The following is a 27,455-nucleotide window of genomic DNA, read 5'->3' as shown; positions in this document are numbered from 1 at the left end:
CTTTTCAGCCGTTCCTTGAATAAAATAATAATAATACAGTCAGATTATATAGCAGGTTGTTGAAAAGCTCTCTGAACACACGCGGTATAAAGAGAGGCAGCTTTTAACGCTTTAAACCAGGACGCTCTCAAACACAAACACCAAGCTGAAGCGGTGAAACCGACGCCGTCGCTAAAAGCATCTCAGACAACAGAGAGAATGAGATTAAAGGCTTTGTGTTTGGACAAAGACGCTGTTTTCATCAAGAACCGGCGATGAAAATCTGTCTGCTCTTCTTCTGTGGTTTGAAATGGCCCTAAAAGCAGCGTGGTCGTCAGGAATTCACCGCACATTTTCTCACATTTACGGAAAGTTTCAGTTCGGGAAGCTAACTGCTGGCGAAGCACCACCTCAGTTAGTGAGTGCTGCTTCACCTGTCGCAGCAGAGCCCGCCTGCAGCTGCTTTTTCATCAACATATGGAGCAAATTTTAACATAAACATAAGCAAAGGCAGGCCTCCCATTGACAGCTGATGATTTTTTCTGGCTTACTTGTTAGGCGGCGGGCTAATTAGCAGAGTTTCCCATTAAAAAAGCTCCCCTGCTGACTTGTGAAAGGTTTTAAATATGCACGTGATGGCTGCATACATGATTTCACTGCCTACATGAGGAAATGAACTGCACTTGACCTGATTCTCATGGATGCAGCCTTCACTTGGCTTTAGAAACCACATCTTCGCAGCTTTCTCACAAGTCGCTGCACTCGCTCCGTCAGAGGAGACAGTCAGACGTCTCAGAGCGAGTCCTCGACTCCTAACGGGGCTAAAAATAAGCTGAGCCGCAGAGCCGGAGCGCACCAAGCAAGGCGCTCCCGTGGAAGTGACTTCTGTCGGCGGTAATTTGAACGTACAGCCGCTCTTCAAAGACTCGCAGCAGGTGTTCGGGCGCTGACACGTGGGAGCAGCTCGACGATTCACTTCCACAGCTGAACGAGGACTCAAAAAACAAAAAAATGAGGACAAAACAGCTCAAACTGCTCCATCATAAAAGAGCAGGATCGATAACCGTAACCACCTGAACTCACCACGACTTCACCCGAACTCTTCATCATCCTCTTCAACAGCAGCTTCTGATGTGTGCAGCAGCAAATAACCTCTGACGTAAACTGCTGCAGAGCGAAGAGACGCGTTCATGTTTGTCTGCGCGTCCATGAAGGCAATTTATTGAGGAATCGGTTTAAAACATAAAAACCGCAGCAGAGGTTCAGTCAGGAGGCCTCTGACGACAGGACGGAGAGGACTTCCTGTTGGAGGACACTGCATTTTGAAGGATTGTGTGGATGGATGGAGGAGAGCATCGATGATGGAGGATAATAGGATGAGGGTCGAGGGATGAAGGGAAGGAGGGATGAAGGGTGAGATCCAGGTTGAGGATGGACGGATGGATGGATGGATGGATGGATGGATGGAGTGCGATGATGGACCAGTGTGAGCAGCTGATCAGACAGGGTGGAGCTGGGGGAGCTGAGACTCTGGGTGGGGCAGCCGTCTCTTCAGATGTTCCGCCAGTCGTTCCTGTAAAAAGGTGTTGGGGGGGGGGGTCTTAGCTGTGAAACACCTTTGGAGAGCCAGCAGGCTGCCGTCACAGATCACATGACCTCCCTCTACCACAGACAGGACAGGACGGGAGTCGAATAAACAGTCCGAGCACGGCCCAGTTTTCTAAGGATGCCTTTATTAAAGAGTCAACAACGTGCGCTAACCGTCCGCTTCTAGAAAAATAACACAGTCATACATTCATCCATGTGGAAATCCAAAAAAACAAAGAAAAACAAGGACAGGGTTTAATCTTAAAGCTCATAATCCCGTCAGAAGGTGAGAGGGGAACCTGAATGATGTCATCTGTGTGTGTGTGTGTGTGTGTGTGTGTGTGTGTGTGTGTGACGAGTAGCCGAGCCAAAGTATTTCGTACATCAGATTTTTAGGGATAAAATGGTGGTGACTCTGCGGCGTGTGCACGTGCTGGCAGCAGGCTAAGTGAGGCACTGAGATCCTCCTTCGGGATCCTGAGACGTTCCCAAACCAGATGAGACATATAATCTCTCCGCCGTCTCCTTCGTCCTCCTGCAGTCTCCTGCCGGCCGGACGTGCCTGGAGAACCTCAAGCGAAGGCGCCCGGGAGGGGCCCTTATCAGAGCGCTCCCACCGGGGGCCTCGGCTCCTCAGCTTATCTCTGCGGAGGAAACTCCGACTGCTTGTATCATCTTTGACTCGTCAGGTGAGGGCTGACAGATCGACAGGTGTGTCGCCTGCTTCACTGCTGGCGACACACCTGTCGATCTCACGCCGACGAGCCGCAGACACGAGACAGCGAATCCACGTCCGTGAAGCAGGTCTGAGGGTTAATCGATGGAGTCTAATTTTGATGAATGTTACCTGTTACCTCCCAGAAAAACCCTGTTCTTCTGCACACGAGCTGTTTTTTAACAGGAGCGTGAAGACTTTTCTGTCCATCTGTCCCCCGTCTCAGTGTGTCTTCAGCTCAGTGCGAGGACAGCAATTTAAAGCACGTCACACACATTTGTGCTGCGTGTGTGTGTGTGTGTGTGGCTCTGCAGGTGGCCTGTTCTGATGGATTCAGACGCAACAACCCTCCCTCCCTTCACACACACATGCACACACACACACACACACACGCACACACTTCTAAGACCTCTACCAGTGGACCGGCTGTTGTCCTCATTTGACTTTGACGCTGAGTGAAGCCACACAGGCCTGTTAAAACTCTGTGTGTGTGTGTGTGTGTGTGTGTGTGAGATTCACCTTACAAAGATCACACAGGGTTATTAAAGTGGACTGGAGGCTGCAGCCGCCTCAAACAATCTACAGTCAAACCTGCAGCTGGTCAGTGGCCGTGTGTGTGTGTGTGTGTGTGTGTGAGTGTGTGTGTGTGTGTGGGTGCGTGAATAATGCATGAGATGAACCATGTGCCTTTCTTTCCTCATTGCCTGTTTCAACAGCGTGTACTCTGTGTGTGTGTGTGTGTGTGTGTGTGTGTGTGTAATCCTACTTGTCCCTCTAGAAGACATGTCACCTTCAGTAATGTTCACACACACACACACACACACACAGATCTTCCTTCTTTTCTTCCATTCAACCGTCTTTCGTCAGATATGACCACTGTAACATGAATCAATCTTCTCACACACACACACACACGGTGTCTTGAACAAGTCTTAATACCTATCAATCAACAGAATTTAATTATGGATTCTGGCTGGATCAATAATCACACACACACACACACACACACACATCCTGCAGCAGGTTTAAGAGGACCAGGCATTATCGATATCGATCCATCAGAGTGACTGATTATCGGTCCCGTGTGTGTTTCTCTGTGTCTGTGCTGCCTAACAGCATGTGACCCCCCCCCCCCCATCCAAAGTCCTATGTTACTGTGTGTGTGTGTTTGGTGTTAATAAAGCCTTGGTGACACCACACACAGCATCAATCAGACCCCCCCCCACACACACACACACAGCGCCCGTCACTCTAAAATCACTCAGTGTATGAAAGCTTTGGACGGTGGAATCCATCGTCCTGTTGAGCTCAGTGATGTTTCCTCTCATGAATCTAAAAACGTCTCCGCGGACTGAACGTCTCGTCTTTAGGATCTAATGGACGCCATCAGACCGTGCTGTTACAGAGGTCCTGACCCACCGCTCTGTGTTGTCTCTCACGCCCAATCGTCTTTGAACACTTTGCTACACAGTAGCGAAGAGGCTAATGGCCAAAAGCTAGCGAACGTAAACCACCAGACAACAACAAAAAGGTACACAAGGATTAGGTGATAATTATACAACCGTAATGTACAGCTAATGCAAAATACCACCAGCGCCATCAAGTGGTGACACCATCAACTACAACATAAGGAAACACAATGCTAACTATTACTGCGCAGATGACAACGTAACATAACAAACGCATGATGATAGCCTGCGCTAGCAACACGACTGTCGGGTTCTGTTTAGAGATGTTTGAGTGGGAAAATGCTCCTTTCAGGGAAAATGAAAACAGTCGGGATAATTTAATCACCCCACAGCGTCAGCCCGCTGTCACAGCAGCTGGCAAAGCGTGATTGATTACCAAACCCCTCGGCGCCCCCGGTGGCCACGTGGGACCGCGCCGCCCTGATTATGGGGCGGTGACACGCCGGCTGGTTGTCGTGGCGGTGTGGTGTCCTGCTCTCTGGGTTAGCAGGTTTTAGCAGAGTTCTGTTAACTCAGAGAGGAGCCACGTCAATGCTGAACTGAGCTCCTACATAACAGAGAATTAATAATGACACTGAACAAGTTTGACTTTATTTTGCTCTGCTTTGGTTAATAAAAGCTAAACAATCTGATTAAATCATTAGTGGGAGGCAGGATGGTCTTCATTCTCCCTGTCTTCATCCACCTTCTCCGTCAGACACCATCATTCTCCTGAAGCAGCACTTTGTTCCCTCTGTGGCTTCGACCTTTGCTGCCTGAACATTAGTTCCTTAACCGAGATCTATAATCCACGGCTCGCTATTAAGATTCAGTTCCGTCACTTACAATTTGTCAGTGATGCTGATTACACGCGATTCCTCATCAAGAACGAGTTTTCTGAAATCAATGAACTCCCCAAACCCCGTTTGATCGATGTGCGACTGAGCTAACGGATCAAACCATTGATTTATTAAATACCTGGAGCAGCAGCAGATCATTTAAATGTTAATTCTCATTTTTGTAGCATCCCAATGCATTAGAGCCTCTGAAAACACAACACTGACTATGATCACACTCTAACATTGTTTTTTTGGTCAAATCTAGCAGACAGTTGGCCGTTTGCACGTCCAGCAGACACGTCGTCTCATCATTTGACTCGATTGTCCAATATTCACTCTCCTTTGAGCTCAGTTTTGGTCTTCAGAGAAAAATTTGTTGCTAACGCTAGTCGCTAACTTTTGCTGTCTGGCTTCCGGCGCTGTGCAGGTCGATGTAGACAAACATGTCTGATGTGTGTAAAGAATGCAGGCAGGAAACATAAAACAACGAGCTAAAAGAGGCTAAAAAGGCTCCATAGAGCTAAACGGCTTTAACAGTTTGTAAACGCGAATGACCCGTTTCACGTTTCAGATCGTGTTCGAACCAGAACCAAACATCTGTTTTGTATTTTTGTCACCCAATCATCTGCCTTCTGTAACGTCGCGGCGTGGTTGAATATATGTGACAACAGTGTGAAATGGACGCGCTGTCAAATGTCAGGTTAGCTCGTCCTCATGTTCCAGTGAGTCAAACGTCTTTGGTTAACAGCAGGTTGGTTTGGTTACATCCACAAATCGAGTAGTTTTTGTTTTGCTGTAAACGTCAGATTATGGATTACGATCACCGTCGGTAAGAAACGGAAAACAAACAGCGGTGACCGACCCTGAGCTGCTCCCTGAGGACTCCTCGTCAGGTAACTCCAGGTCATTTTACGCTTTTGAAGAAACGACTACTATTGTTTTTCCTGTCCTGTGGTTGAAATGAGGTTTAAAGTTAATTAGTCATGTCCACTGTCTCTTTCTGTGATGTTGTTGTGATGAAAAATGACTTCAAACTTACAAAATCGTCAGTTATCATCACTAAACGCTCACCGGAGGGCGCCCCTGATGGCCCAGATTGTCCTGGTTTGTCCGGGATTGTTTCAAGATGGCTGTCCCAAGTCTCCCAAGACAAATATCTATAAAACACTGACAGGTCCAACACTCACTGCCTCGTTGTCCCGGTCGTCACCACAGTTAAAATAATAATTACACTTCAGTGCTTACACAGACGCTCATCATCTTCTGTCCCCCTCATTGTTACCTAACCCAACAAACAATGCACCACGCGTCTGAATTCAACACCGATTTGTCTGCCTATGTGTCAGTCAATCAACGGCTGCTGCTCGCCTGTGAATCACAGCCTGTGACCCATGCAGGACCTGTCAGTATAGTAGCTAACAGTTAGCCGCCGGGCCTGAGAGACGATCCGTCATGGCGTCCGTGTGGTGTGGAAAGGTGCCTTCAGTAGGTGTGCTAAGCGCTAACTGTCCCCCCTGCATGAACGTGTGGTACACTCCAGGGTCCTGATGTGGTCGCCCCCCCCGCTGCCAGCACCAGGATGCGCTGAGCAGAGCTTTCTGGCTCTGGATGTGACGCTACGACTACAGGATGTTCAGTGGGCAATCTGGTCTCCATGGTTACACCGTGACATTTTGGGATGTGGATTTATTGACAGGTTTTCATCGCCGCCGTTGCCAAGACAGCTGGTGGTGAGGTCACAGCGTCTGCCGGAGGGGTGAGTGTGTGTGTGTGTGTGTGTGTGTGTGTGTGTGTGTGTGTGTGTGTGTGTTTGTAGAGTATCTGATGGAGGTTTGGAAAAGATGGAAAAGGTGAAGAAAAAAAGAGTAAAACAATGAAGAGGAAGGAGGTGAAGAGGAGGAGAGAGGATGCGAAATCAGGAGCAGAGACAGCTGATGTCATCCTGTCGAGACCCTCTGGGGAGATCTCACAAAGGGCAAAACATTTGGCCCGGAGCTACTCATCACACCAGCTGATGTTTCCAGTGTGTGTGTGTGTGTGTGTGTGTGTGTGTGTGTGTGTGTGTGTGTGTGTGTTGCAGGTAACGGTGGTTTTTTTTTAATCAAACATGCACAATTTCTCTACTTCATATCGCTGACAGTCGTATATTAACCGGAGTAAAATTCAACAGCCTCCGCTCATGCCAACCTTTTGAAGTCGCCGAGCTGAGCGACTTCAAGAAAAGAAAAGAAAAAAAATAAAATCATGATGAAAGTCTGGTGAAATTTCCCTTTAAAATAGATTTCCCAGATAGAAAGGCAAACTCGTCTACGCTTTGTCCATCTGCTCCTCACTCAGTCAGTCCTCCTTTCATTCCTCTTATTCTCCCTTACCTCCTCTCCTTTTCTCCCATCACTCCTTCCTCCTTCGTCCGCTTCATTTCCGTCATTTTCCATCCAGAAAAAGTCCATTTCTCTTTCCCTGCCTCCCTCCTTTCCACCCATTCACACATCCACCACCCCTCCTCCTCACAATAAATACTGTATCACCGTATATTTTTATTCATCAGGTTAAAGTGTACTTATTAAGGAAGAGCTGAACGAGAAGCCAGGATATCGTAGGCAACTCAAGTAGAAGCAAAGACAAGTCTTTAGAAACCAGAATAGTCCTCATTACTATTATTAGAAGTCTCTTATTATTATTATCGTTATTATTATTACTAGTATAACTGTTATTAGGATAAAATAAAGTTCCTTGGCCCTTGTTGATGCAGAGAGAGAGGGTGCAGGCTGTCAACAGCACAGCAATGGTTCCATCCCGTTCCCTTTCATCCCAGTGATTCGGTCGGAGTTAAATCCATCAGATTCCACAGTTAAAGGGGAGGTTATTCCATTTGTCCCGGTACATTTTTTGCACTTTCAGTCACATTTCATTCGGACGTGGGACTCGGTCCTTTCCCTTTGGCTGAAGGAAAATTAATTTAAGGACAGTTCCATTTAAATTCCCGTGGTTTTCAGAGGGTTTGATTCCATTTTTAATCCGTTACTGATGTGACGTTTGGTTAAAGGGAAAGACAGCATCATGTGTTGAAAACCAAACAGGGCATTTTAACGATATTTCCCTTCTGAAGAGTCACTTTGGCTACTTGTAATTCCATAATTGTCATACGTGTTTGAATCCCCCAGAGGAAAGAAGAAAAAACGTGTACTCTCCTTTAAGAAAGAAAGATGGCAGACGTTCATAAAGACAGGTTGGCAATGAAAAGGTGCCTCGACCTGACCGTGGATGAACGACACTGAGAGATGCATTGAAACAGCTTAGCCAGTCAGTCTCGCAGCCGACTTATACTCAAAAATCCCCAGAAACTCAAGAACGTTTTCCCCACAGACCTTAATTAAATAGGAGATATAAAACTACGAGGGTTGAAGACTACAGACTAAAAGCTGTTTCTATGTGTGATTTTATTGATTTTATTGCCACGTCTACTCTAAAGTGGGAAAAACACAGGGATGAGCATTTACACAGGCCTTGACAATGTGCAAGCTAGTTTTTACAACAAAATGCATCTATGCAATCGAGGGATGTCAAGAACCTCATATTCTCTGTGAAACCTTGCTAGCTAGTTAGCTAACTCACTGGTGTATTAGCTCATTAGAAGGTTACTTTGCTGGCTCCCTCACTTTCGAGCTGGTTAGCCCATTAGAAGCTGATGAGCTTGGTATCTTGCTTGCTAGGTACCGAGCGTGCAAACAAAGGGTGGATTCATGGGAGACTCTTGGTGGCTAAAGATGAATTCCCTGGGTAACCCCAGACACCCACACCATGTCAGACTGCCTTGATGAACATCTGCCATTTCAGGATCGCGTCTGTCCTCGCAGGGTCACCCGAACCATCGCCGGACCCGCTCCGTTCTGGGGAGATGTTGCATTCTGGAATTCCACAGCGGAATTCCGGAATCCATCCCGCTGAGCTCCAGAACAGATTCCGCTGGATTCCGTCCCTCCACCGCTCTCTCTCTGTCTCTCTCCCTCCGAATGTGTTCAGCCATTTGCAAACAAAGAAAAACAGTTCAGACGTCCGTCTCTCCTATAGCTGTGTGGTGACAGAGTCCTCTATGACCTCACAGCTGTCCTCTATGACATCGTCGCACGGTCCAACCCACCCGCCCATCACCATCATCCCTCCTCTTCCCCCTCCTCCATCCACTCTGCCCTCGCCCGCTCCTCCCACGCCTCCGCCCTGGAAAACGTCCTCACTGGAGTCCAGCAGGCGCGAGCTGGACTCGGACATGTTGGAAGCACAGTGCAGGGATTGGCAGGGACACGGGGGCGGGAGGGGCAGCGTCAGGAGCGAGTCCCGTCCGTTCGTTCTCCGCGGGGATAACGAGGGGTTATTGATGTCGACTGAGCGGCCCACCTCGTTCAGGTGAGTCTCGCTTCTGGTCACGTCACTGAGTCCGAAGTCGGAGTGGCTGTGGCTCCCCAGGGGGCGGAGCAACCCATCGGATATGGTGTAGGAGGGCGGGGACTGTAAAGGGAGAGGCAAGGGAGGGGCTTTGCGTTTGGAGCGTGAGAACAGGTAGGAGAGGCGCTTGAAAGAGTCTGTCTTTGTCCCCGGAGATGAGAGGCGCTGCAGGCGGCTCCTCGTACGAGCCAGCGATGAGGAGAATGACGAGGAGAACGATGAAGATGGAGAGGGCAGGACGGTGGTGGAGGACGGAGGGATGACGTTGGTCTTCAGCCCGTTGCTCTTTGGTTTCCCCTCCTCTTCCTCCTCCTCTTCCCCCCATCCAATGCCCTCCTCCAGCTCCCTCTCATCACCCTCTCCCCCCCTCTCTATCTGGGTCATTCCAGAAATGGATTGCACCAAGGCGGACACGCCCAGATTCGGTGTCGGCCTCATGTCGTCCTCCAGTGGGGTCATGAAGGTCACGCCCTTTGACCTCTGGCCTCCGCCTCCACTGCCGTCACCCGATTCGCTGTCATCCTCCGAGCCCACGGCGCCATCCTCTTTCGCTGTTTCGCTGGACGAGGAGTAATTTCGCCGGGGAGGACGCCGATTCCCGAGGAGATCCAGGACCTCATAACGGAAACTGGAGATGTCCTGCTTCAACTCCTGGAAAAAGACAGAGAGGAAACTGCTGTGAATTCAATGTAAAACGTAATTATGGGTAAATGAATGTTGTTATTTGAAAGTATTTCAAACAAGGATAAAAGAGGAAGAGAGATTAAAGTGTTATTTTATCAGGAAGTTTACTCTGAAGCTTTAACTGGAGTGAATATCTGATCTTCAGGGGAAAAACCAGAGCAGAAGAAGAGGGTGAGGAGGGGGAGTGGAAGAGATGCGACCGCTGACTGCTGAGAGAGGGGAGGTGAAACATCAATTTGTAGAGGCAGAGGGTGAAGAGGAGCGTAAGGACTCTGGAGGACGGTGGTGAAGAGGGGGAGATCGAGAGAACGAGAGGGTAAGTGGAGAAAGAGGGAGGACTGTGGGGGAGAGGGAGCAGCGATGTGCACTATTTCTGACATTTTATAAACTAAAACTATCAATCAGTAACTCTCAGGCTTGGATGGACGTAAACCGTGCGGTCATGTGATCTGCCATCAGTCCTTCATCTTCTCTTCTTCGCTTCTCTCTCACACAGAGAACGACGAGCTAACGAAGCCATGTTTTAAAACACGATCGCAGCTACTCCATCGTTTTCCTCCCGCTCGCCACATGGAGTCCAAATGCAGCACACGCGGCTTTGCTCCTCGGAGAATAAAACACTGATCTACCTCAACGTGCACCTGATGTTAGCTCCACATTTCAATCACACACACACACACACACACACACACACACACACACACACACACACACACACACACACACTCCTGCCTATTGTGACCACTCATCTCTCACATAAATGCACACACACACACACACACACACAAACACACTCGGGGTGTGAAAGTGATTCAGCTCGATGTGCACCTGATGTTGTTTTTGCATTGAAAAGAAGTTTCCACTTCAAAGCCCAGGCTGGGCTCCAGAGGCATCATGGGTAAAAGACTCTGGAGCTACAACAGCTCAGAATAAACTGAGCTCGGAGGGTTTGCAGAAAGTCGAAAAGAATCTCTCTGCAGCGTTTATCCGCTGTGAACTGTTGGTATCGATCAGAGCTGCACATTTTGGAAAGCAGGTGTCTGTTATTAGAAGCCCTTTAATCTTTTAATAAATCTTTGCAGGCTAAAGCTGCGCTGGTTATTACAATGCAAACACAGATAAACAGCCGCTGTGCAGACTGAGCTCTGCAGCTGCAGACAGATATGAATAACTGTGAAACAGATTTATGTTAAAATTACAGTTTATTCTGTGTATTAGTTTGATCAGAGAGTAAACCTCCTCTTACTTTCTGTATTTTTTTAAAGAACCCACCTTAAAGTTCTCCTCCGTCAGTCCCTCGTCCGTCTTGGCGCTGCGTATCATGGCCGCCACGTACCTCTTCACCAGGCTGCGGATCACTTCCTGTTGGGAGACATGTCACCGTGGTTACTTAACATGCTCACTTCCTGTTTTGTTTACTTTTATTTGTGCCTCTCGCACTTTGGAAACCTCTGATCTACAGCAACAGTTTATGTTTCTGATTCTGTTCAACTTTCAAAAAAAGAAAAGTTGAGATTTCCAGTGAAAACCAAAATTAAGGACATTCAAAAGAGCCCCAATTTCTTTTCTTATCGTTCATGTTATGATGACTTAAGAGGTTCAATTTTCCATAAAACTGTTCAACAAAACCCTGAAATATTCTGATGTACAGATGATCAAGACTGTCAGTGTGTTGAAGTTGAAGAGACTTTGCTTCAAAAGGAGAACGGCTTATTGACAGCTGCTTAAATGTATTTAGTATCTAAGCTGATGCAGGTTGGCCTCAGTTATACAACTCAATAAAAACTACCTGCGAGGAGCAGTTTACATTCATGGCTGTCAGTGTTTTTCACGGTCATGAATAAAAGCTTGTTCACTTGCTGGTTTGTGACAAAGTGCAGAATAATTCCAGCGAGCTGATGAATTTAAATGTTATTGTCTCATTAGGTAATCAGCCAATGAGGCGGGCGACCCTTATTGATTTAAAGAGCACAGACAAATTTCACCAGCATTTGGTGCTCAGTGGGTGGCAATTCAAACCCTGACACACTGCGACAGCGCGCACACACACACACACACACACACACACACACACACACACACACACACACACACACACACACTCTGCATCCTCCCACAGTCAACACCTGTGACTGCCAAACGGGATGGTCTGGCATGCTGTCACTCTCCGCCTCTGCCAAAACACGCCACACACTCGGCTGAAGTGAAGGGCAGATTCCTACAACAATCCTTAAAATCATGGACGCATATCAAAGCTACAATCGGTGCTGCCAAATACAAAGTACTGGCGTCGCTGCATCCGCCGTCGCTGCCAGTGCTGAGGTGTCAAATTACAAGAGCTCAGTCTCGCTTGATCCGCTGCACAAATTCTTAGAAAAATCAACAAAAAAACTGGACATCAGATTCTGTGTTTGTGAAGAGTTTAAAAAAGGTGCTCGCTCTCAGCTCCACTTATATTAGAGGACACTTCTGGAAAAACTCTAAAAATACAAACATGCACGGATTCACAGTCAATACGGTCGAACACGAGGTCACATCTGAAGCTGTGGGTGCTTTTGCTGGTGTGTGTGTGGTCGCGTGTGGTCAGCAGAGTCAGTCCAGCTGACTGAACTTGACTGTGTTATTAAAGGGATGCAAACATGAGTGAGATCGCCATATTTTCTTCTGATGGGAAATATTCAGGTTTTATTTGCTCTCTTCACAAACACAAAGAAGAAGAAGCAGTACTGAGGCTGGAGGATGTGGGTTCTGAACGTTAAGTAGTGTTGTATTAATGTCTCCTCGGTGTTCATTCAGCACATCCTCATATGTGAACGACTGAATAGGTCAACGACTCCCAAAACATGATCATCATTGGAGAGTACCAACAACACTCGTACCAGACCTTCATCGTATCGGACCTTCATCATATCGGACCTTTGTCACATGGTCAACGCTGTTAAACTGTTTGCTTTGGTTGGGGAAACAAAATCCACTTGGTTTGGTTTAAGAAAACATCAAGATTTGGGTTAAAAACGTAAGTAAGTCCAGGGCTTCCTCCATATGTGGACTTTCTTGGTTGGTTGGCTTGGTGTCTTGTTGGGTCAGCAGCGTTAATCAGTTGCCACACCCAACAGTGATGTCACAGTGCACGACACACCCTGAGGTACACCTCTACGTCACTTCAGCAAGGTGAGAAGTTAAACCAGTGGAGATCAGAAACAAGACTTGGAGCTGCTGTTAAGTTACTCTGTTAACATTTTGGGAAATTTGCGTTCTAGTTGATAGATGAGGCAAAAATGACAAGTTGTGCTTTCATGGGGTCATGTGGTGGACTATGCTTTGGCTGTGGGCAGCCTTCAATGGTTGGAGCCAAGCTAGTTGTTTCCCTCTGTTTCCATTCTTCATGCTAAGCTAAGCTAACAGTGTCCTTGACCGTGAAGATATGAGAGCAGTATTGATCTTCTCATCTAACTCTTGGCAAGAAAAAAAAAAAAAGATGTAAATGTCATTGATTTAAGTTGGATCAAGCCTGGAACAGCAGCCAGACAGTTCAGGTTGGATCGGGGATTGTTGGGGGGGGGGGTGTCTTCAGATGACCTCTGGCACACACACACACTTACACACACACACACACACACACACACACACACACAGAGCTGTGTTTCCATCACTTTTGGGTGATTGCATGATTTACGTTACAGGGACCGGTCCCCATAAGGAAGGCGAGTCCCCACTGTGTGACTTCACCAACAGATTTATGTCCCCATAACGTCAGAAAAACAAGTTCACACACAAGTAAACAAACACGGAGCTGTGACGGGTGTACAAACCTGATAATGTTGATTCTGTATCAGGCTGTCAGCGTGGCGTTCCTGCAAAGACAGAACGAGATCATGTTAAGCGTTTCGGCTTCATCGACTCGTGACTGCGTCTTCCTCTTCTCCTCATCCTCTCATTCAGACACACAAACACACACACACACACACACACACTTCATTCCAAACTGAAACATCCACAGTTTAAAACGGCGAGAAAGGATTAGGAGCACCAAACTAGAACAAAAGAGAGCCGGGAACAAGCTGCCGTTGGCTGACACTTTTACAGCCTGGATCCTCCATATTGGACAGGAGCCGAGTAATGAACTCCAGTTAATCATTTTTCTCCACTCAAAATGGATACATGACATTTTGGAGAGAGAAGTTCTGCTCTCATTTACATTTCAGGCCTTTAGCTGATGCTTTCATCCAGAATCACAACCATCTAAGTGACATATGAGCAAAAAATGTGAGTTTCTTCTCTTTAAAGCGCTCTTCTCACCTCATCAAATGATGGAACCGACCGAATCAAGTGTACTGAGAGCAGTTCAGGTTATTTTTAGAGAGCGACGGCATCAAACCAGATCTATAGAATTCAGTGTTTTCACTGTGCGACTGATGCTGCAGACTTTGGCAGAGTGCTCGCGCAGCTTTTTGGGACTAAATGCTTTAAAAAGGAAGAAAAATAAGAGACACAGACACCATATGGCCTTTGGAATTTTATTTTAAGGCGTCATCAGAGCACCAAACCTGCTCTTTTAATAGAATATGTTTGGACTCATGAGGGACTGTTATGCAGGACTTTCAGATGTTGTTTCAAAGTGGTTTGAAGTAAATGTGTGTTTGTCGTTTTTGTCTGGTGTACTCCGAACTCAAGAGACTTAAAGGTCTTCAAGGTAGGATTTAGAGGCATCTAGTGGTGAGGTTGCAGATCAGACCCCCCCTTTCCCGAGCCGGCGTTGGGTTTGTCCGTAGAAACATGGCGGACTCTGTGGAAACAAAGAGCTCTTTCTAAGCTAAAGAAAACACAAAGATTCTTGTTTGTAGGTGATCACAGATGGATGAAAACCTGCATTTGAACATCCTGTAAACCCTCCACACTGGACCTTTAACACCACCCGTCACGCTCCAAACGCTGACTTTGAGCCGGATGGTCTTCAGCGATATTTAAAATCCACTCATTAGTCATATGAAAGCGTGCTGTGGACGCTCAGGTTTGGTCTCTGAGGTTTACATTTGCACTGCTGCCACTTGGACGGGAAAACGTTTTACCTCAGCTCGTCTCCACGCAGCATGTGGCGCTGAGGTGTTACAACTGATGAGAAATATTCTAAAGATCAGCCTCACACCAATTTATATTTTTGTCTTCATTTCCCTCCTAAACACAAGTGTGTGTGTGTGTGTGTGTGTGTGTGTGTGTGTGGATACAAATGCATTTGCCAAATCATAAAAAACACTGGATGATGCTCTGCAAAAGGCCATATTACTGAGGTCTTTGAGTGCACTCAAGAGGTTTTAAAGGTGTTTTAAGATGCTTCGTAATAATCTAGATTTGGTTTTCTGAGGCCAGAGTTGTTGCTCGAGGACGTTTCATCAGCTCAGTCTTCCTCTTCGTCGCTCTTGTGCTTGATGTCATTCGTCAAACCGAGTAACTTCACAGGTGCTGCGACAGGTGGATCCAAACAGGGACTAACTACGTTTAGTTTTCACTGAAAATATCCAGGAGTTTGTCTTATTTTATAATAAGGAAAACCAATCAGACGAAGCAATTAAGATGAAAATCTGATTCTGAGCTTTCATCTGGATCAATAAAGTTTTGTCTTTATCAATAACAATATGTCATCATATATGTGTCGATTAGCATTTTTAATGTCAAACTGAAAAGTATTTAAAGCTGTGGAGTGAAAAAATACAGTTTCTCCCTCTGAACTGTACTGTTGTACGAGTATAAAGTACCTGCAGTACTCGAGTAAATGTACTTCGTTGCTGTATTTCAGTGCGTCAGGTGTCCTGTAGCAGCAGCCTCCTCCTCATCATCCATTCACACATCATCATCCTCACATCTTCTTCTGTTGTTTTGTGTCGTGTTCAGCGTTTCACCTCTCCGTCTCCGTTTCCCTTTCATCGCTTCACACTCGTCTCACTTCATCCACGCTCCTAATTTGTCTTTCACTCACTTTCCCTGCTGTCTGCTAACACACACACACACGCACACACGCACACACACACACACACACACACACACACATACACACACACACACAAACCTGCATTCATCCTCCACTCATCTTCCTCTAACAATCTAACTCCCCCCTCCTCGATCATTGCCTGCCATATCTCATGCTGTTCTGCTTACACCGTCAACACACACACACACACACACACACACACACACACACACACACACACACGCACACACACACGCACACACACGCCGGCTCTCTGCCTTGATCAGATCTCTGCAGTGTGGCTCTTGTGAACCTATGTGGGCTGGTGGGCTTATATAACTCAGCTGACTTCAGCTGAGGTGAACATGGCAGCTGCATTCTGTGTGTGTGTGCGTGCGTGTGCGTGTGTGTGTGCGTGTGAAACAGCCTCATCATTCTGCACTGCTTGCTCACAGTCTCTCTCCAGATGACTGGACCGTTAACTGTGTTTATCAGGACGTGTTCTTCCGCCGATGTTCCTGCTGTTCGTACCGACGCAGCTGATGTCCGTCCCCGCGCCGCACCGTCGTGTTTCAGTGCGATGCTGCGTGTCCACCTCATTCTGAGCACGTTGGCTGATGAGTCCTTCTGCTCTGATTGATTGTGCCCTCTGCATTTCTTCATTTTTCACGCCGCTTTATGCTTCTGCTCCGCTACGCTTCTTTAAAAGCCACAGTTGCCACAACAGATGTTGTTTTTATTTTGCTCTGTCTTCTGTCTCCAGACGCTTCTCACTTCCCACCACGTATTTCAGAGGAAATCTTACGAACTCTCCAGACTCGCCATTCTCCACCTGTCCACCAGATGCCCCGACTCCCACATCCACCTGCTCAGCTGTTTCCACCAGCCCCTTTTCCAGCCCGTCCTCACCCAAAGGAGCAGCCATACAGGTCGTCTGTGACCTGTCTGTCATTACGACGGGAAAAGGGGGAAGTCAGGTGACGTAGTATAAGAAGCAAAAAAGTCCATACATGGAGGAAGGTGGGATGGATGGATGCTCTAACTTACTTCACTAGTTTTGATACCTAAACCCGACCATTTCACAACATTAATCATCTAACAGCTGAGGTTTGGTACGCTTTGGTACTCTCCAATGGTCATGTATTGTTTTGGGAGTCACTGACCGATTCAGTCGTTTAGGTATGAGGACGTGTTGGTCCTCATCTGGTCCAGACTGGTGAACCGCTGCCCGGGCCAGCCTAACCTCGGTCCGCTCAGAAGAGGTGGTCTCAGTCTGGATCAAACTGAACCATGGTTTGTTAGTACTGTGAGAACAGTTTTTTGGATGGTTCAGACCAATTACAGAGGCAGAGGTGGTCCTTTGGATGGATTCGTAGTAGTACTACTCGAGTATTGTGCTGCTGGTAGAAACGCCATATTATTATTACTCTAGTGGAAATGAATCTGTTCTATAACTGAACTGAACTCTTGAGTAATGGCCAAAAACGTATTTTGTGAGGTCAAAGTGACCTTTGATGACCAAAATCTAATGTGTTCAATCCTGAGTCCAAGTGAGTATTTGAAGAAATCATTCCTGACAGACGGACGGACGGACGGACGGACGGATGGATGGACGGACGGAAGGACAACCCACACATAATACCTCCGGCCACGGCTGATGCAGGTGCGGAGGCATAAAAAGCAAACCTCTGTTTGAACTCTCAGGTGTGAAAAAGCCCTTTGTTGCTTTGTGCCTTTGCTTTCCAGCCTCTGAACCCTGAACCCTGTAACTTCCTCCATACATGTGGATCCATTTACTTCTGCAACCTCCTCCTGCAAGCTCCTGTTTAATCATTTTACCAGTAAAGCTGCTCCAGTCTGCCTGTTTGTCTGCATTTAAATCCTTTTCTTGCTGCCTCCTACTCACCTGCCTGACAACAGTTACTGTTCATATTTCAGTCTTTCAGCAGAAACACAGTGTGACCAAGTATGATGCATTGTCAGATTAAACCCCTGAACAGTGTATAAAGCACCACGAGGTCCATTTAGAAGCTGTTCTGGAGCTTTTAATTGCACAGTCTTCCTCAGTGAATGGAGTTGCTAAGTGTTCAAAGTGGTGCGTTCATGGTCAAGGATCTCTTTTGGTTCTTTTAGCAAAACAAACCAAAGTCAAGTAAACGATGCTAAGTGACAGCGCAGACACATTCTGGTCTGTACTCGAGTGACGTCGAGGTTCAGCTTTGTTCTTCCAAATCCTTCTGGTAAAACATCTTGGTCTGTTTACAATCCGTGTCATAATCTGAGCTTCTCCAGTTCCTGCTGGACTCAGACTGACAAACATAAATTATTGCTGAGGAGACGACTCGTGTCGACTCGTGTAGCTGCTTCAAACTTACAGGTCACAGCAGCCAGACCTCAGTTTGCATGTAAAGCCTGTGAATCCTCCAGTGACTTGTTAACATGAATATGAGCGTATGGCCTTTTAGCCCGGTTGCAGCTTGTTTGCATGAGTGTTCAGTGACAGGCATATGGCCACGCCAGCATATTAGGCCACGCATGAATAAATAAACATTTGCACGTTTCCACCCCTCTGAAAACCACTCGCGGGTCGACTGACCGTCCCGTAACTGCAGCGCTCACTGGGCTGATCTGGACAGCTGCGTCCCGTCTTGTCACAATCAATCCAATTCAAGTTCAACTTTTGTCGCAGTTTTTCACATACGGATGAATGAAACGTCATTTCTTTCTGGGACTGAAGCGCAGAGAGCCTAACATGAGTGACACAAACAATAAATGTAAAGAAACAACAAGACAGCCAGTCCCTGAGACGCCTGGAGTCAAGTTCAGCTGGACGAAGCCAGATTTGAAGAAGCCACAATCACATAAATGCTGTCCACACATCAGCTTCCACTGATGAAGTAATAGGAAAATAATGAAATAAAACAGCAGAGATGGTGAAAGTGTGTCCTCGCGCTCTTGCCGTGTCTTCGCTTACCGTGAACTCTCGGAGGTTTTCACATTTGTGCGTGTCCTCCCCGGGCGGCTGGCCTCTCCTGCACAGCTTGTTGTGGAGCCACATGAGCAGGTACCAGATGGACTTGGGGCTGGGGATGATGTTGAACGGAGGCGGCAGCGTGCCGCCCTCGTCGAAGTAGCTCATCCACAGCTTGGTGCGGGCGAACTTCCACTCGATGTCGGCGTGGTCCTGCAGGACAAAAAGAAGACGGCTCGTTGGAGGGACGAGGTCACGTAACCGTCTGAGAGGTGAAGACATTGAAGACTGAACACACACAGAATCCTGAGGTATCCTGATGTTGAACAAAGCACAACAGTGTTCTTCTCTGAGCTCTCCCACATACAAAATGGATTCTTGTACACAAATATTTTACCACAAAAGCGGTAAAACCGACAGATTTTGTGACTCTCTCATAAATAAAATAAGTGACGATACGCCTGAACTCGTCTTTTCTCAGTGTAAATGTGACAGTGGACAAACTGCATGAAGTCAATTTAACTGAATGAAAGTCTGTATCAACTTTAATTTAAAGAGTAAATAAAATATCTGGATGTAAATGCAATGATTTGCATTTAGTAAAATAAAGCTTTAAATGTGTAACACAGAGTAAACACCCACACAAACACTCAAAGTGCTCCGTCTATCTTCTTCTTGTTTGTTCTGTCGTTTGTAGGCAGCTCTCTGTCACTCATCCATTCTGATTCCATCAGTGCGACGACAGACTCGCGTTAAATTCACCACGCTGCTGCTCCGCGTTTCTCCTTTTTAGCAGAAATGATGCTTTCATGCTGGAATTAATTCCAGTCGTTTCTCGTTTGCTGATCGCCGTTAAGTTGAGTTACTGAGTGTTTTTTCACTCTGAAGCTGTAAATGTTTGAGATTTTTACCAGATAACTAAAAATGATCAGCTGTCCTTCGATTGACGAATCATTTCAGCGCTATCCAATGACTTACGGCGATGAGCTGGTAGGAGTTGTTCATCATGGCGATGAGCATGTTGAGCAGAACCACCAGCGAGATGACGTTGTACGTCCCGAACATGGTCGCCCCGATGAACTCCGTGAACTCGTGCCGGGCCTTCACGTTGGTGACGTACAGGTTCAACAGCCCGAATATGGACCAGAACAGAGACTGAAGAGTCTCAAATAACCTGAGGACAGAGAGGAGAGGCGACGTTCACTGTACAGGATTCTTCAAAGGACTTAAAGTGACACAGAAAATATCTTTTCTCGATCAAGACCTTTGTCTTAAGATCTTCAGAAACAACCATGTTTCTTCATCTTTCTCATCTTCGTGAGCAAAATACAAACACAACAAAGTCATGTTGACCGGCTGACGTGAGCTTATTTCCAAGTGATTCGAACCAAACACAAGAAACATTGAACGTCTTTCTCTGTGAGAGCAGAACCTCTCTGAGTGGAGGTCGCCTGAACTGAAAATGAGCTGTTTGCTAAGTGTGTTTAGCTGCTGAGAGAAAGCACTGCTGACGCTGCCGAGGAGTCAAACGACACGAGACGCATGCAAGTGCTTCAAAACCAAACAGTAAAATCCATTTGATCTCGAGTTTTTCTAAACAAGTCATGATCCGGTGACAAACGAGAGAACATTAAATATAGGTAGGTACTCAAATTTCGAGGGCAAGTAGGCGAAAAGACTAAGAGAGACAGGCCTTAATTTATTGATTATACATCTATTCTGTGCCATGAAAGTACCAAAAGATGCATTATTGTGTGAAAAACAAAATACAGGTGGGAAGTGAGTGGTGCCGAATTTACAAAAGGGAACAAATAATTAAGAATTTGTCATAAACGTTGTTTCACAAAGTCGATAAAGTTTCCCCAAACCCAGCAACTCACAAAACGGTGTGTTTTTTTAAGGGAGTCTGGTGCTGATTTGCTGAAACCTCACATTGACAGCAGGTTGTGCAGCAGGTCTTTGTCTCTCCTCCTCATTTCTCCTCTTCCTCCCATCTCCTCCCTCCCCCTCTGCCACTCCATCCCTCAGTTCACCTCCTCGTCTCCAATCAGTCTCCTGCTTGTGCGACAGTCGCAGTTACAGCGGAGGTTATTGAATTTTTGATGAAGCAACAATTGGCAGAGGCCGACATCGCGACACGAGAGGTTTGGTCTGCGGGGTGTTATTTATATTCCTGCTGCATGAAATATTCAACGCTCACACACATTTATTGTCACTGCAGCGCGTGGCAGGAGCGTGTGCTGCTAAAAGGTGTGTGGCCTGTATCAATCAGGGTAACGAGCGTGTGTGTGCGTGTGTGTGCAGCATGCCAGTGATAGTGTGTGCGCATGGAGGTGAAGTGTGTGTGTTCAGAGGGCGAGAGACAGAGGCGAGGGTGGAAATGAAGAGAGAGAGAGAATTTAATCAGTGATGAATGAAGCAGCCGAGCGTGATATTGTGTCGGAGTCATGAAACGAGGAAGAGGAAGAGGAGGAGAGAGACAGAGAGCTTTAAAACAAGTGGAGACAAATAAATCGCTCTCTCTCTTTTTCTAACCTTCCTCATCAAGCACAGTTTAATTCACCTCTGTGTCCATTATCTCTCCTTCTTCACCTCCTCCTCCTTTCCTCTCTCTCTCTGTACATTTGTGCCTGTTTTTACTTCCACTCTCCTCTTTTCTCATGTTCCTCCTCTCCTCTTCCTTTATTTTTTGGCACATACTCCATCCTTTCCTTGTTTCCTCTCCTCTCTTTTACTTGTTTTCTCTCCTCTCCTGTTGTCTCCTTGTTTCCTCTCCTCTCTCATCCACTCCTGTCCTCTGCTTCTTTCCCTTTCTTGTTCCCTCTCCTCTCCCAGTGTCTCCTTGTTTCCTCTCCTCTCCAGTCCTCTCTCTGGTTCCTCTCCTCTCTCATCTTCTCCTCTCTCGTCTTCCCCTCATTTCCTCTCCCCTCCCATCATCTCCTTCTTTCCTCTCCTCTCTTGTCTCCTCCTCATTTCCTCTCCCCTCCCGTCATCTCCTTGCTGCCTCTCCCCCCTCGTCTCTCTCTCTCCTCTGAGTCGAGTCATAAACGGCTGCAGCTGATCCTCTCAGCCTTTTCTCTGTTTTACCTCTACAGCTGTGTGGGAGGCAGAGTGTGTGTTGGTGTGTGTTGGTGTGTGTTGGTGTGTGTTGGTGTGTGTTAGTGTGTGTTGGTGTGTGTTGGTGTGTGACACAGAAACAGTGTTTCTGTGTGACAAAACAAAGAGTGTTTAGAATTGGCAGCTCGACAGCGAGCAGTTAAATCAATGCTGCTCATGAACGCGTTAGATTTTCTGTGTGTGTGCGTGTGTGTGTGTGTGTGTGTGTGTGTGTGTGTGTGTGTGTGTGTGTGTGTGTGTGTGTTGGCATCAGCGTACAGTGAAATCACTGCATTCTGCTGTGATTGCGACCCAGCGCTGACTTCTCTGTCTTCCACACGTTAACACACGTCTGCAGCTGATTCAGGTGAAACTCCTCCTGCTCGACTAGAAGAAAACCTTTTGTTGCTCATTTTAAATGTCAGTATATTCACATTAGCACAGCTGCTGCTGTTAAACTGTATATTTGTTTGTCTTGATCCTATAATAATACTTTTATCTGCAGCTCAGCAGCTCGACATATTCACATTCGTATGTCAATGAGAACAACTATACGGTGAGTTCAGCTGCGTTAAAACAGTGAAACTGATCACAGACACAAGTCGCCTCCCTCCATCCGTCCATTTTCTCCTCCTCTCTCCTGCTCCCTAACAGTCCTGCTCACGTTCGCTGTCGAGGTACAACACAGAATTCGACAAAGATTTGAAAGAATCGTCTCAAAACGTGGAGGACGGGTCAGAAACTTTCTCGAATTACAGCTAAACAGCAACAGAAAATGTGTTTCTTTGATTCATATTTTATCAGCTCTGCCGAGTTCAAATTTAGAGAGCAAGCAAGCGAGAAGGCTAAAAGAGACAGGCCTTCAATTATAGATCACGTCTGTTCTGTGCCATGAACGCACCAAGAGATGCGTCATTCAGCAGAGGTGTGTTCAAATAAAGTACGGTACAGTAAGAAATAAGTGTGTGTGCCGCATCTGTGCTGCTGATGTGCTGTTAACAAGGCAGATTTATCACAGTGTAGCTTCCACACTGGAACTGCAAGACACCCGGACAGAATAACACTTTTAACACAGTTACATCTGCCGAATTCACAAGAGGGAACCAGTGATTAAGAATTTGACGTGGACGTTGTTTCACAGTGTTTATAAAGTTTCTCCAAACTGAGAAACTCACAAAACTGTGTGATTTTTAAAGGGAGTCTGGTGCTGATTTGAGCCACCTCAAATTACAGAGATCTGATGTCAGTAATGATGACGAGAAGGCATTAAAAGTACCAGGTGTGGATCGAGAGGCAGGATCAGATCGTCTGTTATCCGGATCCTGTTTTAATACCAGCTGCAAACGTGCTGATGGAGACGGTGTGTAAACCTCTGAGAGGTTCGTAGAGTGTGAAAGAAAGTGAGTATTCAACAGTGTTTGTGTGAAAGTGGAAAAAAAAGGGAGAGAAGAAGAGACAAACGCTGACACACACACACACACACGCAGCAAGGTGTGAAACAATCTAACACATTAATGGTGATAAGTGTGTGTGAAGTACAGATGAGCGAGAGGAGGAGGGAGGAGGCGCAGAGGGGAGACACCTGAGCAGAAACAGGAAATGATCTCGCGAAATAACTCGTAAATGTTGACAAGTGTGTGTGAATTAGGATGCATAGCTCTCTCTCTCTCACACACACACACACACACACACACACACACACACACACACAGGAACTAACCCTTGCATTGTAAACTCATGAATGCTGATGCAGGCCGGGTCGCCCGCGGGGCTGCGATCGCTCTGTTTGCATAATGCATTATCTGAGGCGTCACCGCGACGCTCTGCTCGCTCATTTCACTTCGGCGTGAGGCCGATTGCTTCGCCGCACGCTCTGATCCAGCGGCAGCGCGTCAGGGTCGATGTATGGATGAGAAACCCCGACACGATCAACACAATATTTCTTACTCTCCGCTGAGTGTTTGCTCATTTTGAAGACATTAGCGAGGAGGTCGGGTGGATTTATGGGTACGACTCAGCCCACGCTGATACATGGATGTCGCTTTAAACTTCATGCTCCTGCTACACTTTCACTAAACTCACTGGTAGCACACATGCATACTGTGCTGCACCGCTTCCACCTGTTCACCTGGTTACTTCAACACATCCTTATGCTTAAATGACTGAACAGGTCGACGGCCAGTTACTCCGAAAACGACATATATCACCATTTGTACAATACTGGAGTAAACGCACTTTGTTCCAGGCTTCACGTGCAGCATTTCTACGACATCGTGCAAAGGAAACGCCGCAACCGACATTGCTATGAAAACAGTCAAAGTTGGAGGTGTGACCTGCTGCTCCTCGCTGTCCTATCGTTGTCCGAGGTGCTTTACTGAAATGGAATCGATCACAAATCAATACGGCTATTATCTAAAACAAACCACGGGCCTCATCAATATTCGGCCCAGTGACTGGGCTTGGCTCTCGCTCTGCCTCCCTCAGCAGAGACTCGCTGGATCCGTGCTCTGTGTGTCGCAGAGCTGCCACGCGAGCCATAACTCAAGCCGGGCCTCTCAATAAACCAAACACCTCGCCGCCGTTCCACGTTTGCAAATTCGGCGTCTCACGTGAAAAATAAGAGCTCATTAATATTCCTCACGTCTGCTGAGCGAGCACGAGCTCCCACTCAGCACCCACAATCGTTTCTATATCATTATCTGGTGCAACGACGCGTAAGACCACAGCCTGTGTGTGTGTGTGTGTGTGTGTGTGTGCGTGCGTGTGAAGCTTTAAATTATCGTCGATGCAGCACCTCTACACACCGTCAGGGTGTGTGTGCGATAAGATATTCAGCCATCGATCCAGACGGCGTTTAAATGAATGTTTGCACCACTGCTGGCTGATATTATCACAGCTGTTACAGGCACACACCAGAAACAAGCAGAAAACTTTCTTTATCCTAAATGTCGGAGTTTGTTCAGCGTCCAGAGACAAATAAAGGCCCCTGCCTGTGTGCTATGAATGAGTGAATGGGTAAATGAATAAAATCCAGGCATTTAGGACCGTTCTGAATGTTGGAACATACACGTAAGTCCGCTATGCTAACAGCTCGGAGGCTCTACTCGTGTGCTGCAGTGCTGAATTTGAGCTAAATGCTAACATCAGCATACCAGCATGCTGATGCACAGCTTCACCCTGCTCACTGTCTTTAATGTGTTAGCATGCTAACATTTGCTAATTGGAGCGTCGTCAGTTCTGCAGTCAGAGGGATTCATCCTCAGAGGACCATGAACATCTGCATCAAAGTTAATGCCGATGTGCGACTGATACTCGATTTCTGCTGATGTTGATGTTTGTATTTATGTATATATACAATATAAAGGCAACGATTCCTCAAATCAACCTTCATGAGCGCGACCATGCAAGGTTCAAAACCTGCAAATACTACCTTGTTTCCCTTTGATATCTGCAACACACGGTACTCAAGCAGCACGTGTCTGCGTACGAACCTGGTCCTGTTTCAGCTTTGTTGATGTCAGACCGTTAAGGTCACACATGGACAGACGGTGTGTGTTATGGATGGTACTCACGTTGAGAAGGCGTTGTTCTGCCGCTCACAGCGGATGCCCTTGCAGTTGTTGAGTTCCTCTGAGGCCTTGGTCTCATAGTAGAAATACAGCTGGTTCAGCCCGTTAGCAAACGCCAGCAGGACCTGCACAGCAAAGTATTTCAGTGTCACTTTAAGATGACATGAGATCAAACTTCAACACTCATGTGAGCGTTTAGAAGTGAAGCTGTTCACTCATTCTGGACCGAACAGTTCATTATGTTCCAGGGGGTCGACCCTAAAACGTCTCAAACAGGAAACCAGCGCTGCGGTGGTACCTAAAGCTGCTGCTGAGTGAGCCTGAGGCAAAGTGACTGATTTTCAGCCTCACTGGGATTGATTTTAGGACCACAGGCAGCTGAGCAGCTCTCATGTGGACTGTGCTGTAGGTTGGAGTTCCCTTAAGAAGGAGTTAATGACTTGTGAATGTAATGAAACATGTCTGTAACGTCCTTCTAAAATCAACAAAGGGTACAGTGTGCTGAGGATTTCCTCATCATCATCATCATCATCATCATCATCATCATCATCAACAAAGCTGTCTGAAGATTGATGTAAAGTTCTGATTGAACAGTATTTTGGTTGTTCCAGACTGAAATGTCTTTAAAGTCATTGATCCTGTTTTTTCATTCAGGTCAAAACTCCAACTTTCAGATCAATGCTAACATGTTAGCATGCTAAAATGCTAAATGCACAACCAACATTAAATATTGAAGATATGACAAGAACAGGAACACAGTAAAGGCTAGCTTGCTAACACATTGTTTAACATGGATGTAACATGCTAGCTGTTGGACTGTTAGCATGCTAATATGCTGAAATTGAGCCTAAAAGGCCTCTGTCCAGGCTAAACTGTACATTTTCCTCACTAGTGGTGGTTGCTTTCTGCATATGTAACGAGCATTGCAGCCTTACACTGAGGCTAGCTTGCTAAATAACACTAGAAGCAGAAAACAAAGAGCTTTATTCAAGTTAAAAACAAACACCGAGCAAGCACACACACATAGTATTTACACACACATGCAAACTGAATGTTCAGGCTAATATGAATAGACTGCGTGGGTGATCCAAACCAAACCCTGCCTCCATGCAGCTCGCTGTGATTGACACACAGAAAAATCACATTCGTATTACATCTGCGGTGGATCGAAGCGTCTCACCAGACAGTAAATGAAGAGAAACTTGAGGATGTCCAGCAGCATCCTCCCCAGTGAGATCTGCAGTGGCCCCAGGTGGGAGTTGGCGGTGAAGAGGGAGATGAGCCTGAGGGAGCTGAAGATGTTGGCGATGGCGAACAGAGCTTCTGCAATCAGCGTGGGGTGCCACATCTCCCACTCCTCCCTGGGACGAGAGGAGTTGTACTGGAGGAGGGAGAGGTGAGGAGGGAAAAGAGGGGGAGGCAGGAGAGCACGAGGAGGAGGAAAAGGTGAGACATCGTTCAGAAAGTCAGAGGTGAGGTGTTGATAGCAGACTGTGGCAACAACATCTTTTCCTGAATGACAAGAACTTCTTTCATTTTCTGTCAAATCATAAGTTCAATGAGAAATTTGATCTCTATTCATTCAGTGCAGCCGTTAGTCTAGGACGTGCGTAGCTTAGCTTAGCACAAACAATGGAAGCAGGTGGGAAACTGCTAGCCTCCGCCAAAAGAGGAAAGAGGCACCTTTAATGGAGCATTGAGTCTTTATATGCTAAGCTAGGCTAAACACCTCCAGGGCTAACATGAACACACATTTCCTCCATTTCAGCCACCATCTACAAATCTTTTACGCAATATTTCAACCTATTGTAAAACTTTCCACACACACACACACACACACTCGCCCCGCCAAGCCTAAAACAAGAAGACCTTTAAAATCGCTATAATCAATATTAGAACATCACTTCCTGCCCTCCGTCTGCAGTTTAACGCCAAATAAGTCACGTGACGTCGTCTGCAAACGTCCTGCTCATGGTTTCTTCTTCCCCGTCATCCCTTTGTGTTTCTCCGACTCTTTCCATCTCTCCATTGATCAGCTGTCTTCCAACCTCATTTTATAGACCAATCGCCCTTTTTTTCCCAGCAGTCTCTGTTCCTGGGACTTTTTTTTTTTTTTGCTTTATTCATGTTTCTGTCTCTCTCTCCATCCCGCTCCACCA

General features: G+C 46.6%; 1 protein-coding gene across 1 annotated transcript in view; it reads right to left on the bottom strand.

Annotated features, from left to right (window-relative positions):
• Window positions 1-1,698: 1,698 nt before the first annotated feature.
• Window positions 1,699-27,455, bottom strand: part of trpc5a (transient receptor potential cation channel, subfamily C, member 5a) — a 95,322-nt gene continuing 69,565 nt past the window's right edge. The window contains exons 12-18 of the mRNA XM_076724372.1: window positions 26,477-26,677; window positions 25,300-25,421; window positions 19,610-19,805; window positions 18,635-18,844; window positions 13,508-13,549; window positions 10,968-11,057; window positions 1,699-9,662 (exon numbers count right to left, since the gene is read on the bottom strand). Of these exons, the coding sequence (XP_076580487.1) occupies window positions 8,634-9,662; window positions 10,968-11,057; window positions 13,508-13,549; window positions 18,635-18,844; window positions 19,610-19,805; window positions 25,300-25,421; window positions 26,477-26,677 (1,890 nt within the window). The 3' untranslated portion in view covers window positions 1,699-8,633. The remainder of the gene's footprint in view (window positions 9,663-10,967; window positions 11,058-13,507; window positions 13,550-18,634; window positions 18,845-19,609; window positions 19,806-25,299; window positions 25,422-26,476; window positions 26,678-27,455) is intronic.

The sequence above is a fragment of the Chaetodon auriga genome, chromosome 24 (assembly GCF_051107435.1).
Source record: "Chaetodon auriga isolate fChaAug3 chromosome 24, fChaAug3.hap1, whole genome shotgun sequence".
In the NCBI taxonomy this organism is placed as follows: domain Eukaryota; kingdom Metazoa; phylum Chordata; class Actinopteri; order Chaetodontiformes; family Chaetodontidae; genus Chaetodon; species Chaetodon auriga.
This window is presented reverse-complemented; position numbering and strand designations above follow the sequence as displayed.